Source organism: Impatiens glandulifera, chromosome 2, assembly GCF_907164915.1.
Source record: "Impatiens glandulifera chromosome 2, dImpGla2.1, whole genome shotgun sequence".
NCBI classification, from domain to species: Eukaryota; Viridiplantae; Streptophyta; class Magnoliopsida; order Ericales; family Balsaminaceae; genus Impatiens; species Impatiens glandulifera.
Genome location: NC_061863.1, coordinates 21425424 through 21441172, shown reverse-complemented (window position 1 = coordinate 21441172; position 15749 = coordinate 21425424). Strand labels below are relative to the sequence as shown.

The 15749-nt window shown below is 28.3% G+C and overlaps 1 protein-coding gene across 2 annotated transcripts; it reads left to right on the top strand.

Annotated features, from left to right (window-relative positions):
- Nucleotides 1-251: 251 nt before the first annotated feature.
- On the top strand, nt 252-2203 carry LOC124927870. Of its 2 annotated transcripts, none has more exons than XM_047468359.1 (3): nt 252-547; nt 731-849; nt 967-2203. In XM_047468359.1, exon 3 carries the CDS (start codon nt 996-998, stop codon nt 1914-1916), a length of 921 nt encoding a protein of 306 aa, XP_047324315.1. In that variant the 5' UTR covers nt 252-547; nt 731-849; nt 967-995; the 3' UTR covers nt 1917-2203. The 2 variants fall into 2 exon arrangements, with proteins under 2 accessions (XP_047324315.1, XP_047324316.1); XM_047468360.1 differs by having other exon boundaries at nt 709-849.
- The last annotated feature ends 13546 nt before the right edge of the window (nt 2204-15749 follow it).

The window sequence follows — 15749 nt, the reverse complement described above, 5'->3', positions numbered from 1 at the left end:
TTTTTCCAATTTTAATATACAATTTAATATGTATTACAGTTCAATGTTTTTATTTAAATAATTTTTTTTAATATAATATTATATAAAATCAATTATAATATGAAAATCTAGGATGGCATAATTGTGAATCTGAAACCAAGAAGAAATTGTCGTATCCTTTTCTATTTACAGTTCACACCATTTTCTTTTTCCTTTTCCTTTTCACAAATATTTTCTTTTTATTTTTTTTCTTCTTCGTGTCTTCATCTCCGTCTCTTTCTATGTTCTTCCCTCTTCTCTCTCTTTCTCTCCGTTCTCCACCATTTCTGTTTCCAGCTTAGCTTGATTTGGTCTATTCCAGTTCTTGAAGACCAAGAGAAAGGAAGGAACAAATCATACTTCCATTATCGTGATTCTCGATCCTCATCGTTATCTTCCGGCTACATTCTTCGCGATTTGCCTACCACTCATACTGTTAACTCTTCAATTCTCTGTAATACAGATTCACTCATTCATAACAGGAACAACAATTACGGTCCTTCTTAATCTCATGAAGACCATTATAGAGGTTCTTCTCTTTTCTTCTCTTTTCTTTTCTCTACATTTCGAATTCCCGCATTGTCTCAACATTGCTTAGTCTAGCGAATATGTCTCTATAGATCCAATCTTTTTCCAAAGAGAAACGCTTTTTTCTTTCCAGTGTATGTCTATGAATGAATGAATTAACAGGAATTGATTTATCATTTGAAAGAGAGAGAAAATGATGAATATTCTTGGTGGTGGTCGGATCCCTCGCATTTACTAGGATTCCAAAGGAGAAAGAAAGAAAGAAAGAAAGAATTGCAACGGATTAAAGCTTTTTCTCATCTGGTTAGATGCTTTTCCTACATACACATAATTTTCCCGTTAGCTAGTGTGGATGAGTGATGCTGAAGCTTCATCTGAACTTAAAGTCATCATTTTAGCTTGAAATTATTCTGATTGCAGAGTTGGGTTTTAGCTGATTTCAGTTATCAATGGGGCTTCTCCATAGAAGAAGTCTCACTATCATACTCTCGATGTGGATCTTGTGGTTACCGAATCTGAAAGCTCAACCGCCAGGATCCTATTCTACTGCTCAAAAGAACCTAGATGCAATTCTCCAGGACTATGCATATCGTGCATTTGTTAATCCAAGAACTGGCATTCCATTCGATGGGTCTGTTCCATCAAACCTAACCGGGATTACAATTTCAGCAATGAGGCTTAGAAGTGGTAGCCTAAGGAGTAGAGGAGTAAAGACATACAAAGAGTTTGAAATTCCAAAGGGTGTTATCGTGCAGCCATATGTAGAAAGGCTAGTATTAGTTTACCAAAACCTAGCCAATTTCTCTGCATCATACTATTCAATATCTGGCTACACTCAGTTAGCTCCTGTACTTGGTCTCCTTGCTTACGATGCTTCAAACTTGTCTGCTACGAATTTGCCTGAATTGTTTATTAATGCTTCTAAACAGCCTATATCGATAAGATTTCAGAAAATCGATTCAGTTCCTGATGGATCTGTTGCAATGTGTGCTTGGTTTGATTTGCAAGGTGGGGTTAATTTCAGTCATGTTGAATCAGACAACACATGTTTGACATCTCAACAGGGTCATTTCTCTATTGTGGCTAACTTTACTGCAGCACCACCACCACAAAGAAAAGGGGAAAAGAAAAGTAGTTCTAAAACATGGATAATTGTTGGGTCTGTGGTGGGTGGTTTGGCATTGATTCTTTTGTTGGTTTTGGTGGCAATTTGTATTGGAAGATATATGAGGAATAAGAAAATGAAAAGAATGGAAAGAGCAGCTGAGGTAGGAGAAGCATTGAATATGACTTCAATTGGGAATGTGAGAGCTCCATCTGCAATGAGTACAAGAACCCAACCTATGATTGAACATGATTATATTCCTTAAGCTGATCCTGCTCCTCTTCCTCCCTGCCCTGCCTGCCATTGATCTACATGATTAGGTAATTCTTTCACACACCAATTTTTGTTTTTCTGCATTGATGTTGTTATTGTTCTTGGTATAGTTCCCAATTGAGTGCAAGTTCTATATACTGTGTTAGAGTGTAAATGAAATTCAATGTTTTTTTCTTACATTACATAATGGTGTGAAGAAAATTGCTGTCCAATTAGACAGATTATATTTTCATGAGAATCTCACTACAGATCTCTTGTAAATCTCTTTGATTTTCTTAACATCCTTTTAGAATGTTTGATCAAACCTATCCACAAACTATGTAAATAATCTTTCATCTTGTTTGTTGTTGGCTTATTTCAGATTTTTATTGGGTTTAAAAAAAGTAAGTTATTTGATGATTTGAAAAAGGGTATTGTTTGATTCTATTATTATTATTATTATTATTATTATGTATTTGACTTGATTCTTTCAATCCTTATTTTTTTATTATTAATTTTATTTTTTATTATTTTAATGTAAGCACTTAAAGATTCCATGGTACAATAATAAAATAGTAAAGATAATTTGGACTACTTCACTCCAGCTGGAAGTCAGGGACATAGCAATAAAAAATATCATGGGTGGTATGTCATTGTCTAAAGTCTACATGTACATAAATATATATTATTATTATATCATTATATGTAAGTGCTCATTGGAAGTAAAATATAATATTGAACATTAGTCATTATTATATGCTTACTTAGTACAATTGTCAGCTATTCAATGTTTTTTTACCTTATAATTAAAATATGATTCTCAAGAATTGGTACAACTTTATGAAGAGAAATTTTGATGTAAATGTGTTTACTTTTTTCAAGCTTATTATGTTAAAATCATCATTTGAAAGAAAATAAAACATAAAATTTAATTACAATGCTACGAGGTCGACAATTCGATGATTTATGAATATATAACGCTCATCCGACAAGAACCCTCGTGTTTGATTTAATTCTAAAGGATTAATTATGTTTATCTTATTTCATTTAATCTACCAAATAATTTTATCAAAAGTTAATAACATGAATGATAATCATTTAACAAATAATAATAACAATTGTCAGTTCATATATTTTTCAGTTTTTTAAATTCCCTTTTAATTAGTAAGGTTGTAAAAGTCATATGTAAAAAAAAATTGACAATAGAAAATATGTAAGCTAGATAAGGAAATGATAAATGTAAGGCAGAAAAGTAAATAATGATAATAATGTTCAACCATACATTTGCTCTCAATAGAAACATTTCTAATAATGCCAAAGTTTACATATTATATCCAGGTCAAGTTAGGTTTGTTTATTTAAATATTTCAAACATTATTTTGTTCCTCTCATTCATCAAAATATTAAAATATTTTCTATTTTAAAATTTTATTTTATTATTATATATTAATACATTTTAAGTCATTTTCACCCCCAAAATAATCGTCACATGTTTAAAATCATCATAAATCGTTATCATTTTCTGCGTTCAGGTTTTAAAAAAAAACACCAAATCGAAACAAAGACCTAGATATCATTAGTCATCGGTAATATATATAAATTATAAAGTATCTATTTGAATTAAATAAGAATTCACCTTTTATGAAAGGATAATTTCTCTAATCTAGTGTTAGTTTTGATCTAGATGCTATCTTTTATCTCATTCTTGATTTATTTTTGTTTTTTTTTTTTTCAATTTTTGTTTTTGTTTTTGTAGATCATGTTTTTAAGATTATGGTTAAAAAAGATAATAAGAAATATATATATTATATAAAAATAAAAGTAAACAAAGAAAAAATGAGATGGGTTTAATATAGGCTTTTCTAATCTCTCCATTTGGGCCCCTACAAAGTCATTGACAAAGGAAGAAAGAAACCAAAGTTAGAAATATGTCATAGAAAATGACTCCCCAACCGTATCCTATGCTGAATGAATGAGATTTTTTTATTTTATTTAAAATAATTAATAGATTTTTCAAAGTATAAATATGATCACGATGTCCAACTATTTGTTTCCTTTTTTCTTTTCTTTTTTGTTAGGAAAAAGTAATAAACACAAATTAAGTACAAATAGACACATTCATTTAAAAATCTAAATTTAAATAAGAGTATATATAGACTCTTAGACATGACTATTTTCATTTAAAATAAGATAAGTAATGTATTTACTTCCATTATATTTTTTAGGTTGGATGCAAATTTTTTATTGTGTTATTCAAATTTCAGTTAAAAACATAAATAATTTGATGAGAAAAGTCTGAGAATAATTAGTGGATGAGCATTACAAATAAAAAATTTGATTAGAATTCTTGATGATGGATTTTATGCATAAACAATAGATAACAATGAGTTGAGTTGGTCCAAGCCAAATAAAGAGAAATAAGTGTGGCCAAGGCCCATACTCAGAGGGGACCAGAACAAAATAATGATAATAATATAAACCTAGCCATGGACCAATTCTCCTTTTTTTTTTATTATTTGTTAAACTATTCACAATTTAAGTATAATATAAATAACCACAAGTTTAATAAAAGGAAAACATCAAACAATGTAAATCACAAATTAATAATTTTCATTAGTCAATCCTACTTTCATAACTTCCGCTTCAATTTTAAACATTTTAATTAGGAATGAATTCGTGACATTAAATTTTAATCACTTCTGTTATAATAAATATAAAAACAATTAGAATTTACATTAAATGAGTATCTAAAACATAGTAAAGGATAACACTAATAACCCGGGTCGAACTCGAGAATTAGAGGCCCCATGCAAAATAAAAAATTAGGGTCCATAAAAAAAATACTAATTAAGCATTACAAAATATAAACATTTTAAATTTATCATATAACAATTAAATATATAAAGTGTTATAGGATGTAATTAAAAGAAATGAATTCAATCTTTTTTTTTTGAAATACAACAAATTGCTTCAAAAAAATATATTTTATTTATTCATTATCCTTTTTTATTCTAAAATTTATAATATATTTTAAAACATATATATTTATATATTTTATTATTTGATTTATCAATATCTCATATTATTTTCAAAAATATATATAAAAATAAATAAATAAGTTAACTTACAAAATATATAAATATATATTAACAATTAATAGATAAAGATTTTGAAATTATTAATGGTGATAAGAGAGAAAAAATAAACTTTTTTGAATTTTAGTTAATTAGAAAGTATCCTCTACTATTATTGCAATTTTTTTTCTTCCATCATCATTTTTTAAAAATATATATATAAATTAAATATATAATATCCCCTATACAATTTTTTAGAATATATATAAAAATATTAATATAATTAAGAAAAATGTTAATTAATTTATAATATATATTTATTAATTAATTAAATAACAATACTATATTCATGAAAAAAATGAGAAATTTAGAATTCTAAAAAAGTGGAGCTCTATGCAATTGCAGTTATCTAATAATGAAGATAGAGAATATTGAAAGAATCTACAAATATATGAACAATTTCTGTTATGTTATTCTTAAATTTGAAGCGATGAATAATTTAAATAACAATGATCTTATTTAAAAGAACAAAAGTCTTAAGTTCAATTTTAATTAAAAATAAAAAATTCACTTTTCTTACCCTTTTTATTTTTCCATGACATATGCTATATAATTCTCACCCTATCATCTATCTAAATCTAAGTTTATTTAGACATTTTTTAAACTTGTTTTATAGTTGCATGTTTGGTTGGCTAGGGGAAATTGTGGTCAACCGACCACATTAAATTCTACTATACCAAACTGGCCTCCTACACTGACAACATTTCGGCCATTAGTATCTCTAGATCTCTCTTATAAGGAAGAGAACAAGATTGCACAGCTGTTTATACATACATTTCAGCAAAAACATCTTCCATGTGGGCCTTGTTCTTTATTTACCAGATCTACAAACATTCATTGAATATCCACGTTTTATTTTATGATTAATCATCTCATAACTTTTTTTTAATTATCCAAACATTATCAAGTGTTACAATAGGTTATGTATATTTTTTTGCAAAACTTCTGAAAATATACTATTTTTTCTTGAATGGAACTTTTAAGAAAATGACTATTGCTTAGTGAAACAAAATTAGAACTAGCACTGTAGAAACTTAAATGCATACAAGACACTTGCAACTAATTGATTCATCCAGTTGATATAAACTTCATGTAACTAACCCCCAAGACTAGTATGTTTTCAATTTTCTTAATGATAATGAGAATTTAGTGTCATAAACGGAGTTGGGAATGATGTGACAACACGTGATTGAACTTAAGTTTAATAGAAGAGAGAAATATCATTTTCCAAATTCAATCACGTGTTACACATTATTCCCGACACCATGAATGACACCAAATTTTTGCTCTCTATCATTATTTTTTATATATATAAATATATATAGGGTAAGGGTTAAAAATTGTTGTCTAAGAGATGAAAATAGATCAGTTCGACTCTTCATTTAAAACGGTTTAAGTTTAAGAGAGCTTAAGACTACGATACGTGGAGTTTGTACTAGTTTCTAAAATTCATAAGAAAAATATGTAAAAAATTGAAAAATAATTTTAAGATTATAACACGGTTTTCTAGTTGTATCTTTGAAAAATTGAAACTTGTAAGACTTTTGTGAGCAGCAATTTTAGAATTTAGATGAATTGTCTTTATTTTCAATTTTTTTAATGAATATTTGCACAGGATTTGAACTCGGGGTGTAAGGTTCTTTAATTTGTCAGTAAATTAACCAACTTAATATTTCTTTAATGATATAATATTATACATTTAAAATATTTTTTAAAATTGAAAAATTATATTAAAGAAAACTTTAAAATAAAGTTGTGCAGGCCGTAGAACATGTATAGCCCGTGTGTCAAGAATCAAAGAGTTCTGACTCATGTAATTAATTAATTTTGAGATTTCTTTTATTTTTCAAAGAAAATAATTCCATTGAGATGCAAATAATTCCTTTGAAAATTATTTATATCATTTTTGTTAAAGAAGTTAACATGAACCACCTTGATTAGTTTCTTTAAAGATGTGTATTAAAATGTTTTATGTTTTCTTATGGGTTACATTTTAGTTATAGAAAATATTGTTTTTCAATAAAATTAAATAAAAGATGATTAATGAATTGTTCATATAGTTGTTTTTCAAATCAAGGGCCCAAAACCACACAATTTCATCTCTATCTAGATTGAATCAATTGGAAGAAATAGAGAGCACCCTTCTCTATTCCCAAGAAATGGAGAGTATTTTGCTGAAAGACCATAAGATCCTACAATCATCACTAGATTCTTGTCTTATTATTTAGTCTGAATAATATTTTGGTTTATGTTTTTATCTATCTACAAAGTGCTTTTATGATGATATGATTTGATTTCTTTCAATCCTGTGTTGCTAAGTATATAATATTTAGTTTTATTTAATTTATGTGACATTTTCTGAATTGGGTGTAGATTAAATGTTATAAAATTAGAAATTGAAGGCACAGTAATGAAGAGCTCACACACACACAAAATTAAGAGCTTGTTAATTTAGTAAGTGACTTTAGTAAAGAAAAAAACATATTACACACTCTAATAATGTGTCTTGTGAAATTTGAGAAATTTCTGAGCTTAATCCAATTGATTTGGATAATTTTGTCTCCTTACTTAGTTGTATTATAACTAACAAAATTTATACTTCTGAACTATTATTATTTTCTAGAGCTACTAGGATTCCTTATTAAGGAATTGTGGCCCTTGTTTGTGAAATAAGACTAATTTTTGTCAATTACTAAAGTTATATTTATTGTTATCCATAAAAAATACCAAAAGAGTATACTATTTAATAGTGAAGCGATATTCTTAACTCAAGATCAATATGATAGTTGTTAAGTCATTATATAAAATCAATATGATTATCCAACCAAATCTCGCACAAAACACTAATGTAAAAGACAAGTATAATTATGAAGAATAATTTGTATTTTATTTTTAATTATGAAGAACTAGCCTGACACCCCGTAGTTATATATATATATATTTTTTATTTAAAACGTTTTCAAATATAAAGAGTAATTTTGATTATTCATTTATAAATAATTAAACAAAATTTTAGCTAGGTTAAAATAATATACATTAGAATTAGATAGGTAAAACATTTAAAAAGAGCCTAATTTTTAATATTTCAATGGGCTTTTTGAAAACAAATAAAAATAGCAATATGGTGCAGGTTATGTTCAAATTAATATTTGATAGTTTATTTTTTAATATTATAAATAGTTAGGTGTTGATGTATGAGGTAAGTATTTAAAGTCTTTGTTTTTAAAATGGAACTTGAATTAGTTATATTATTATTATTATTATTATATATATATATAACTAATAATTTATTTATTTTTATTTAAATATAAAATTAATTAAAATATAATAATGAGTAGATGACACTATAAAAAAATTATATTTACAAAATTAATTATAATTATATTTATTTAAATAAATAATAAATATATTTTTATTTACAAATATAAATTAATTTTTTAATGTAAAATCGTTAAATTAAAATTATTTATACTCGTAAAATTATAAAATCTTATTATAATAAATTTAAATTGTAAGTGTTTAACTATTTAAGAGTTTATCTAAAATCAAACTTCTTAATCGTAAATTCCTAAAATTTTAAGGAAAAAACTCAAAATTTAAAAGTCTTTTAGTCGAACCTCAATTAGGATTGATATGTAAGAGAGAGTAGTTCATCGGGTCTCATAAATGGAATCAACGCCTTACGAGCCACTTTTTATCGAACAAAATGTAAATCAATTTTGTTGAGTTTTTTTAGCAATTTTATTGGAATCTATCTGAATCAAATCCAGTCTTATGAAGTGACATTAACCCCCGATGACGAGATTTCTAGTATGCTTTGGGAATACATCACCAACGAGGAGGTTGTGGAACCAATAGAAGTGAGAACGATCGGACTAAGAAGAAAAAAATGAGGGAACCACAGACATAGTCAACGCTCGAAGAAATGTCGGTAAGAGCTATCCCGGATTCAAGTTTTGAGATAGGGTATTTAACTGACTAAATCGTCTGTCTATCTTTGGAAGTCAACTAACTGTGAGACTTCCCTCCCACATAGCGATACGAAGTCACTCACTTTGTCTCCATCATATTCCGAGGTTAACTGAGACACTAACATAAAGATTTAACTCCTCTATCTTTCTAGATGATTCTCGACAAGAATTTATACATGGCTCACTCTAAGGGAAGAAAGAGTTAAAACTCTCCAATCTTTGCGTTCCACTTTTCTATTTTGTTCATGCGTGTGAGGACAAGATCGTCGATAAATAATTCATTGTGAATCACAAAATGCTGAGAGTTGTCGATATTCACCGCCCCAATATCTGTGATCACCAAAATAATAATTTTATACATCACCAAGCAAAGGTGGTCTAAACTTATTACATGTTTTTCGGCTAGATACTTTGGGAATAAAGCATTGTTAACCTCTATTTAACTTTTTTTTTTTCACCTTAAAAAAGTAACTAACACAATTAAGTAATAAAATGTATTCTTGGAATTATTAATGTAATTTGTCAGTTTGGCATTCTCATTCTCATCTAATAAAATAAATTTTCTCATATTCTTTATCACAAAAATTTAGGAAAATTAATTAAGCTAATGACATCCCAACATGTTAATGATGGAGTGGCTTGGTTTGGGCCTCACACATTTCTTTGGTCTCTAGTTGGGCCATCCTTTGTTGGTCTTTAACATCAGTTAATTTAAATTAAGATATGTTATATTTATTTAACAAGTTTAAGAAACTAATCTAATACATTTTAACAAGCAAACCAGCTTTAATCCTAAATTTAGGATTCTATACGAGACAAATGAGTCAAATCGAGATAAAAGTCTTAAAATAATTCAACTCTTATATTTTTAAATTTTATTTTTATTTATAAATGAAATTACAAAATTCTAAATAAGTGAGTAGATAAGAATTTATAATGAATGTTTTAAATATATATATATATATATTTATTTATTTATTTATTTATTTATTTATTGATAGTGTAAGTACATTTGGGTTCAACTTCATAACAAAAAAAATATAAATTATAAATAATTTTTCTGAAAATATATTTTGGTGTGACAGGTATATGGATTCAAATGAGATCATATTTATAGACAAAATCTATTTAAAAAGTTATTTTCAATTTTTCATCCGGATCCAAATCAAAATTTAAATTTAAATTCAAATAAACAATAAATAAGATTTTTTTATTGAGTTCTTGTGAATTCTACAAAATGATTGGCCTCATATTAAAATTACTTTTTATCTATATGAATTCAAAATGTAAAATATTTTATGTAAATTGATTTTATGATTTGAATTAATTTTTAGAAATTTTCATGACCTTTCAGCCCTAACCTCTATTTAATTAAAAATGTTCGTAAACTCTAATTAAATTTTATTTATATGTATTTTTGTATTGAGATCAAACCTACCACAATCATTTTAATGATAAAAGAATTGTTTATTCACTCAAAATAATTTAATTTAAGTAAAGGGACGTAATGCTAATTTTTTCCAATAATAAATTTTAATAGCCAAACAAACAAACAAAAAATTAAATGAGACAAATAAGTTTTTGTTGACGTTAGAGGTTAAAAACGGACAACGAGGCACCTTTGGCTCCACTCCTTAGAAATTAAACACACACACAAAAAAAACAATAAATAAATTCGAGACTCTATTTCCTTAGTTTATTTAATGAGCATTAAATACAAAAGAAAAAAACAAGTGCATTAAATATATTCAACATTAACTTTTAAGTCTATTCTTCAAATTGTTCTCAATAGGGACGTAAGCTTATCAAACAAAATGTATTATAAATCTTATAATGTTTTTGAAAAAGATTAATTAATAATATAACCAAATCAAATAATTTAAAGAAAATCTATTTTTATTATATAAGTGACATTTCATATAAACTAAATTGGAATCAAGTTTATATTTACTAGTAGAGTTTTTCCAAAGTTCATAACTTTTTTTTTTCCATAGAAATTGAGAGTGTAATTATTTCGACAAATACCTCCAAGCATTGATGGAATTTAGTGTTTCTTTCTAAACGATGTCTTTAATACAACATAAAAATTTACTTATAGATTCTCCATAAAAAAAATTCTTATTTTATAAAATTATTATTATCAAATAATTATTTATATGTGACATTAAACTTTTAACTATCCAATTTATAAATATTAAATAATTATTTTAAATAAATAAATTCAAAGTAATCAAATTCAAGGCCCAAACCAAGAAATTATTAATTCATTAATTATTATATTAATTTAATTTCAATTAATTAAAATAAAGATCAAATAAATAAAATAAAATAATTTGAGATAAATGTTATATTCATTTTATCCCAAATTAATTTTATAAGGACTCGAACAAATTAAATAAATAATTTGAGATCAATGTTGTATCAATTTGAATCCAAAATAATTATTTATAAAATCCAAAAAAATAAATTAAATATTTATGTCTATTTAAATATTTTGTAAATTGAAAATAAAGTTAAAAGGAGGGAAGAAAAATCATTTTTAAACAAGCTCTAATGCTTAAAAAATGATCGTGATCCAGTGCAACCGAAAATATGAGAAACGATTGTAGTAGACCACGCCACCATCGAATGAGCGTCCAGACATCATTCAATAGACGACAATAAAACGAAGTTGAGCGCATTTGTGTAGCACATGATCAACTAACGCGCGCGCCAACATCGTTAATCTGATAGGATCGGTGTAACCAATAGAGACTAGGGTCTGGCTATTGATAACAACTTATGACACACGATTCGATAGTAATCCTGTGAGGGATTAATATATGTTTCTATTCTTCACAAATCATTCGAACTCTTGAAACAATTTCAAGTGTGGAAGTGTTCGTCGGATTTGAAGTTTTGAACCAATGAAAGATGAATGACAGAAAGTAAAGAACACAGGGAGTTGTTTATGGATGTTCGGAGCAAACCCTCCTACGTCACCCCTTCTTTCACAGCCGGAAGGATTTCACTAAATTCTTTGAATCAAATACAGTTTACTAAACTAGCTAACACTCTATTGAATAGAACAACCTCTGTTCAACTTACAATATTATCAACAATATTCTCATAACTAGACATTGATTTGATTCTTTTTCTCTTGAGCTTGAATGATGTAAGAAATTAGTAAGGCAAGAGTAAGCTTATGAATTTCGTCACTTGTTTATTCGTCTGTTGTCCTTGAGCATCTATTTGTAGTAGAAGGACACCAACGGTCGAATATTCTTCATGGACACGTGGTAAGCGTCCATTGGAAGGCCGCCCATATTACATGAGTACAACAGACTCTTAACAAATGGATCGTGGCCGTACCGAACTGGTAGTGCGCCGAATATCCTCTCTGATATTGTCTTGTACTGGACAAACCATTGGAAGGACATTTGCGTACGTGACGTTCGTTCATTGGATATAATTAACTGGATTGTCAGACTGCACAAGAGTGAGTGGAGTAGAGTAGTAGTAAACTAGTTGATCGTGGTTAGACGTATGCTAACTTCAGACGGCTGTTGAAGCAAGGCATTTGACGTGCTCCATTAGACTACCAAGTCTAAGGGAGTTAGAAGTCAACGTCTAATTGCGCGTTCCATTAGACCACCACGTCTTATGGAGTTAGACTACAACGTCTAACTACACATCCTTTCAGACTTGTCTGAAGGAGTTAGATGTCAACGTTTAACTTCGCCTCCCATTAGACTACCACGTTTAATGGAGTTAGACGTCCTCGTCTAACTTCGCATCCCTTCAGATTTGTCTGAAGGAGTTAGACGTCAACGTCTAACTATGCATCCTACTAAATTACCACGTCTAATAGAGTTAGACATCCTCGTCTAACTTCGCATCCCTTCAGACTTGTCTAAAGGAGTTAGACGTCAACGTCTAACTACGCATTCCATTAGACTACCACGTCTAATGGAGTTAGACGTCCTCGTCTAACTTCTCATCCCTTTAGACTTGTTTGAAGGAGTTAGACGTCAATGTCAAACTACGCATCCCATTAGACTACCACGTCTAATGGAGTTAGACGTCCTCGTCTAACTTCGCATCCCTTCAGACTTGTCTAAAGGAGTTAGACGTCAACGTCTAACTTCTACCATATTTAATGGAGTTAGACGTCCTCGTCTAACAGCGTAACACGTCTATTTAGCCTACTTAGACCACGCCTAATTCAACATAGTCTTATGCGCCTGCACAAAACAAATAGACAACTTAGTTTTATTCTTAACTTAATTTTAATCACAATTAAGTTTTAATCACATATCCTCAAAATAAAGTTGGATAGAATACGCTTATTCTATTAATTATTTTAATCAAAATAATTTGACCCAACATAATCCAAACACGAACAGAACGCCTAAACACTACTGGACTGAAGACGAAACATTACGCTCAGACACGTGTTCGCGCTTTGGCACGATATGACGATGTCTCAACTCGGGTTTGTTTTCTTCCTCGTGAAGAACTTGATGAACATCGACCGAAATTTCTGATTTTCAAAAGTGATAATCGGTCGATACTCAATCAAATCAAGTGATTCAAAAGATGATGTTTCAACTCGGGTTTGTCTTCTTCCTCGTGACGAACTTGATGAACATCGACCGAAATTTCTGATTTTTCAATAGTGATACTCGATCGATACTCAATCAAATCAAGTGATTCAAAAAATGAAATGATCAGCCTAACATGGTGATCATTTCATCTAAGATCATAGGCGCAATCAGGGCCTAATTGGATGAGAACGATCGAATATAGACAAAAGGTATTGATGGCATTTTGTCTCGAATTCGATCCACTTGATCATCCAACCGACTTTGGTTGGCTATAAATAGGCATCATTGCCCAAGAAGGAGGAAAATATCATAATCTTATGCCTCCAGTCTAACTTACACAAGATTCGACGTTATTTTTTTCTCAAAATTTTGTGTAAGGCTCAAAGGTTCATTTCTAGGTCATCACAAAGCTTCATAAAGATTTCAGGAGTGTTCTCCAATTCACAATAAGCTTTAACTCACATTGTAATTCAAGTTACAAATTCAAATTGATATTTTTATATTTTAGTTTGAATAGTCTTTAATATTGCTTGATTATCTGTTTTTTTAATTTAAATTCGATCCTAAGATCATTTCAAATCTTTCTGCTGAAATCAATTTTATAAATCAAGCTAAATCAAAAATCCTAAATTTAATTTTGAAAATTTTTAAAATCGAGTTTTTGTTCTTGTGCTAACAACTGTTTAAAAAACTTCATAACATCTTTTAAAAGATGTTAGGAATAGTTTTGAATCAATTCCAATCGATTTGAGGTATGTTTACACAAACCAAAATTTCCAAAATTTGAAAAAATCCAGCTCTTGAATTGGTGGAAATCGATAACTAGTATTCATGTTTCAGTATTATTTAATCATAATATTTATAAGGAAGCTATTAGTAAACTTCTAACATCAGATTAAACATTAAAACCGAAATCCCATTTTTTACTCAAGAAATGTTTAAATCGAATTAGATCTCTTCACGATTGATTGATACATTGGGATGATGTTAAAAACAATTTATGTGAATAGAGGAAGCTTCTCATACCTTCAAATTGAAGGATGGAAGCTACAAACAAAATCTTCAAACTTGTAGTTGGTGTTCTTGTTGTTTGACCGAGGAACTTTACCTTGGCATGGTTTTCAACCGAAAAAATCATCCATCCCACACCTGACCGAAGAAATTCAACCTGGATTGATTTTCGACCAAGAAAACAAGCCAATGACCAAAAAACTTTACACCCGATCGAGGAATTCCATGTCTGACCGAGGATTCTCACGAGCGACCGAGAAATGACCTCCACATTGACTGGGTGGCCAAATTCGTCGACCCCAGGCCAAATCCAGCCCAAACCAGCATGTCCAACTAGATTCATGACTTAGACATGCATTAAGGATGGTTTGTTTGTGGCTTTTAATTTTTAATTGTTTTAACAATTAAAAGTCCTATTTTTTATTAAAAAAATCCAAAAATATATAAAAAAATAAACGATTTAAAAATATTTTTAGAATATTTTCATAAAAAAAATATTTTAGTAAAGGCCTGTTTGAATTTATTTTTAAATTCTAACACCCTAAAATGATATCTTTCAAATACTTTCCTCAATAATTCTCGATATCAATTGTAGGTACCAACATTTAAATATTATCTTATAATTTTAAAGGCAAGAAAAACCAATAAATATCTAAAAGTTGAAAAATAATTGGTTAAATTAAATGTAATAAAACCAAAATTTCAAAAAAATAGTCAAAATATTATGAAGTAGAGACCATGTTTAACGGGTACGGAGGATATACCGCAAAAACTTTTTCTCGAGTATCACCAAATATCAAACTCAATAGAATCTCTAATAAAAATACGTTTATACACGTATACAAATGTTTTAGATTTTAAATTTTAAAATAAATCAATTGGCTACTCTAGGATAGAATAAATAATATTTCTTTAAAATTAATTATTTTAATTAATTTAAAAAGTTCCCTTAATTAAATTATAATTGAATTATTATCTAAAAGATTATTTAAATTTGATCATGAAAATTATATATTGTTGTAAATAATTTTAAAATATCAAAATACATTTTGTCAAACACAAAATCAAGGCTAAACAAATTTCAAAATTAGTCATATTTCTTTCTTTTTAAAGCTCTCCGGGACAAAGGGATTTCTAAAGTTGT

Coding starts and splice junctions, on each gene's coding strand:
- LOC124927870 (XM_047468359.1), top strand. CDS start 996: ATGGGGCTTCTCCATAGAAGAAGTCTCACTATCATACTCTCGATGTGG.